The sequence below is a fragment of the Rutidosis leptorrhynchoides genome, chromosome 4 (assembly GCF_046630445.1).
Source record: "Rutidosis leptorrhynchoides isolate AG116_Rl617_1_P2 chromosome 4, CSIRO_AGI_Rlap_v1, whole genome shotgun sequence".
NCBI lineage: Eukaryota > Viridiplantae > Streptophyta > Magnoliopsida > Asterales > Asteraceae > Rutidosis > Rutidosis leptorrhynchoides.
The window spans coordinates 142,399,364-142,404,259 of NC_092336.1; the positions used below are offsets into that span (position 1 = coordinate 142,399,364).

The window sequence follows — 4,896 nt, forward strand, 5'->3', positions numbered from 1 at the left end:
AAAGTAACAGAAAAAAATGGTTGTAGTGACTTGCAACATGATGGTGATGGTGGCGGTTGAAAGTGGTGTTCAGTTCTGGAGGTTGTCGAAGATGTTGGGGACAATTGAAGTAGTAGAAGATGATGATTGTTGATCGTTATCAGAAGAGAGAGAAGATTTAAGGTGGTGATGATCGACTAGAAAAATACACAACAAGGGTCTCGGTTTTAAAGCAATATAGATGGGGTGTTCATGGGTTTGATGGTATTGGTCATAAGTGTTGAATCAAAACCGTACACGTTTAATGGTGATAAGTTTCGTGTGATATGATTGTAGGGTGACGAGTTGTAGCTTGTGATAATGGTGAGTTCATGATGGGGTGATGGTAGATTGTTCTTAGTGATGGTTATTGTGGTGTTGAGTTCACGAAGAAGAAACGGAAATTAGATGAAGTAAATAATAGGTGACGATTAAATGGTGGTTTAAAAGGTGGTGCTCATAGATGATGATGAATGTAAGTTGATAACTCTCTCTTTTTCTCTGTAATGTAACAAGTAGGTATTTCCATATACAAGGAGGGAGTTGATTGTTGTCGACAGAAGTATTCAAGCCAAGAACAAGAATACAAGAAAAATAAAAAGGTGAAATCGATGGCTAAAAGAATTTGGATTTATTTCTGTGTTTGGATTTGTTTACGTACAGATTCAGAGACAAGAAGTACATAGATGTTAAATCAGATAATTAATAGAATAAATAAACAGATAGAGATGTCCACGAATTTGTTATGGGTCTGTTTCATCATTTTAAAATCGATCTGTAAAGGAATGGAGTTTGATAGTTAAGTGTAACAAACTGAATTCCTGTTATCTATTTATCTGATTCGTGATTTTCATAATTAATAAGTATATGTATATTAATTTTATTAATAACACACTTATTAATAATAATATTACTAATAATAATTATATTATTGATAAAGATACTAATAATAATAATAATAATAATAATAATAATAATAATAATAATAATAATAATAATAATAATAATAATAATAATAATAATAATAATAATAATAATAATAAGAGTAATAATAATAAGTCACCTTAATGGTAATTTTAGTGAATTTGATAATAATAATGTTATTAATGATAATAATAATAATAGTTAATAATAATCCTATCAATACTGATAATAAAAATAATTATTAATATTAATATTACTCTTAAATATGATATTAATAATGATAATAATAATAATTTGTACCATCATTATAATAGTATTTATAATATTAATAATGATTTTAATTATAATGGTGATTATAAAAATAATGAAAATGATAATCTTAATAATAACTAAAAATCAGAATTTTATTACTAATATAATAGTACTGATATTAATATTAATATTAGTATTTATTTTAATAACATTACAACTACATTTTAAATTTGTAAGTACATATAGATATTAAATATTATTACTTATGCATATTAAATGCTTATTTGATATATATTAAATAAATACACGTATTGAATGTTTAATATTTATACATGTTATATATATTATAATATGCATACAATCACTAATATATCAATCATATATATATTTCATCTATTACATATTTAATTGTGTTTTAAGTTTTTCTTTCAAAATATCTAATTACTTAACAGTTTATTAATCTATTTTAATTTATAACATAATTATTTACATGTATAGTTATTTATATATAAACATTTCTATTTACGATTAATGGTTCGCGAATCTTCGGGAATAGTCAATGGGTAATTGATTACAATAATATAATTTCAAAATTTTTGAGACTTAACATTACAGATTTTGCTTATCGTGTCGGAATCATATAAAGATTAAAGTTTAAATTTGATCGGAAATTTCCGGGTCATCGCACAGGTAACCCTAACTATACCTACTGCACCCCTCTACACTTGTAATACGTCAGCTCCGACCGTGTCCAATTCACCCCAAGCACCAAATAGGCATGTACCACCTCCTCACTCGAGCTGGGGTAGCTTCGGGTAACCAAACCAATATGTATGGGCCCAAGGAAACCCTCATGTCACCCCAAACATACCATGTGTAGAAACAACCCCTATGAGCAATCAACCAAACGCTACGGTACCACCAGTAACCAGCCACGCATACTTCTAAAATTGAAACCATCCACCACAGCAAATGACCACCACCTGGATATATCCTCCTAACCAGGGGGGAATGTGTTGCGCCCAAGGTCATCAAATACTATCCCTGATCGCGGCCAATAGTAACTTCTGGATAAACCAAAAAACCTCGTTTGTGCCCTACATCCAAAACTGTGCATTCCCCGACGGAATGAAAATCCCCTCACACCTAATTTACTACGAAGGAAAGGACGACCCGGATGATTTCCTTAGTATATTCGAGGGTGCAGCACGAATGGCCAAATGGGACATACCCGTAGCATGTCACGCATTCTCTTACATGTTAAAGGGGGATGTCAGGGTATGGTTTGACTCCCTACCAAAAGACTCTGTAGCTAGCTTCGATGACCTAAAACGGCAATTTAGGTCTAAGTTTAGTCAGCAAAAGCGACACAAAAAGAATCATGTGGCCGCTCATGGAATAAAGCAGAAGGATAGCGAAGGTTCTAGAGCCTTCCTCATTAGGTATACCAACGAAACTCAAAAAATTCCCAACCTACCAGAATCCCAAAGAATATCTGGGTTGCTTTACGGATCTAGGGTCAGACCTCTCATTGAACACCTTAGCCGAGACCTACCAAGCACTTATGAAGCTTTGTTAGAAAAGGCATATATATGGTTAGATGCTAAGGAAACAGCAGGTAACTTCGTCCTAGACGATGCTCCCATGAATAGGCGAAAGGAGAAATCAGAAAGAACAGATGATAAACATGGTAGGAAAGAGGATAAAGGGAGATTACACCCTTACCGAAGAGAAACCGAAGCTGTGATCCTGGGGGCGTTAATAAAAACCCCCAAGGAAATCCTAGCAACAGAAAAAGCAGCCAACAAGTTCAAAGCCCCTGGAAAGATGTCCAACAGGGGGAGAAATAGAGACATGACTAAGTTTTGTGACTTCCACAATGATTTTGGGCACGATACGGATGAATGCTTCAACCTCAAAACAGCCATTGAGGAGGCTATTAAGTCGGGCAAATTGTCCCACCTCATAAAAGGAATCTGAGAACCGAAGAAAGAGAGGGTACAAGAAAAGAAAATGGAAGACACGAGGCAAGAAGCAGAGAATCTAATCCTGGCAATAGATTCACACCAGCCTTTTAAGAAAAGAGAAAGATGTCGTATCATCAGAGAATGGAGTTAAGTATCGTTCCCATCCCTTGATACAATATGTCCTTCAGACCTACCGGTCACCATAAATGGAAAGATTTTCAATAGAGAAGTACGAAGGATATACCTTGACAGTGGAAGTGCTTGTGACGTAATGTACGAACATTGCTTCGAACGGCTAAGTCCTGCGATCAGAACACGGTTGGGTGCCCCAAGAGTACCCTTAGTAGGATTCTCCAGAGAAAGGTGTTGGCCCATTGGAGAAATTGATCTCGACTTCACGATAGGGGAGCCACCATTGACAAGGACCGAAACCATTGATTTCCTGGTGGTCCGAGCAAACTCCACACATAACATTTTTCTTGGGAGGGTAGCTATGAAAACGATGGGTATAATCGTATCCACAGTACATCAAATGGTCAAATTCTATACCCACCAAGGAATCAGAACTCTCGCATCAACATATGACAGGAATAAGGTGATCCTGGCCATAAAAGAAACAATGAAAGAATCGACCGAATGCATCCTCAAAGCTTCGAAGGAAGATCCCCAGGTAGAAAAGATAGCAATGAATCCGATGTTTTAGGATCAGGAGATCAGCATAGGAAAGAACTTGCCAGCATCCACCAAACAAAAACTCCGGAAGTTACTACAAGCCAATGTGGATGTATTTGCTTGGGAAAACAGCGATATGACCGGGATACCACGAACCATCAATATACAGGGGTCACCCTTCGTGGAAAAGCATCGACTCAATGAGTACAAGCACCTTGAACCGGTGCATCAGAAAAAACGGAACTTAGCACCGGAAAGGGACGAAGCGGCTTGTAAGGAAGTAGAAGGTTTGCTGAAAGCAGGAATAATTCGCGAAGCTAAATATCCTTCGTGGGTCGCTAATCCAGTCATGGTGAAAAAATTAGACGGAGGATGGAGAATGTGCGTCGATTTCACCAACATCAACAAAGTCTATCCCAAAGATTGCTACGCCCTACCCGAAATCTATTGGAAAGTCGAATCCCTAAACGGGTATCGATACAAAAGCTTCTTAGATGCTTACAAAGGGTATCATCAGATCAAAGTGGCTAAGGAGGACGAAGAAAAAACGTCTTTTTTCACCAGCAAGGGAATTTATTGCTATCAAAAAATGCCCTTCAGTTTAAAAAATGCAGGGGCAACTTATCAAAGACTCGTCGACAAAGCCTTTCATAATCAGCTAGGAAGAAATCTAGAAGCCTACATGGATGACATGGTAATCAAAAGTTGAAAAGAAGAAAATATGATAGAGGACATCCAGGAAACTTTCGACAGGCTTCAGGCAATAAACATGAAGCTGAATCCGAAGAAATGTTCCTTTGGAGTTGAAGAAGGAAAATTTCTTGGGTATTATATCACCAGAAAGGGGATCCAGGCGAATCCAAAAAAGGTGGACAGGCTAAAACAACTGCAAACTCCCGCAACGATAAAACACATGTAGAGCCTGAATGGGAAACTAGCATCACTTAGCAGATTCGTATCAAAGGGAGCAGAGAAACAACTACCCTTCTTCAGAATCCTGAAGGGATGCTTGGGAAAAAAGAAAATTGTCTGGAACGAAGAAGCGGAGAAGGCGTTCGTCGAA

At 36.5% G+C, this 4,896-nt stretch overlaps 1 protein-coding gene across 1 annotated transcript; it reads left to right on the forward strand.

Moving 5' to 3' along the window:
• The first annotated feature begins 2,322 nt into the window (after positions 1 to 2,322).
• LOC139841087 (uncharacterized) lies at positions 2,323 to 3,174 on the forward strand. The gene has a single exon (XM_071831320.1). It carries the CDS (start codon positions 2,323 to 2,325, stop codon positions 3,172 to 3,174), a length of 852 nt encoding a protein of 283 aa, XP_071687421.1.
• The last annotated feature ends 1,722 nt before the right edge of the window (positions 3,175 to 4,896 follow it).

What these genes read in the sequence shown, in the direction of transcription:
- LOC139841087 (XM_071831320.1), top strand. Translation starts at nt 2,323, where the DNA reads ATGAAAATCCCCTCACACCTAATTTACTACGAAGGAAAGGACGACCCG.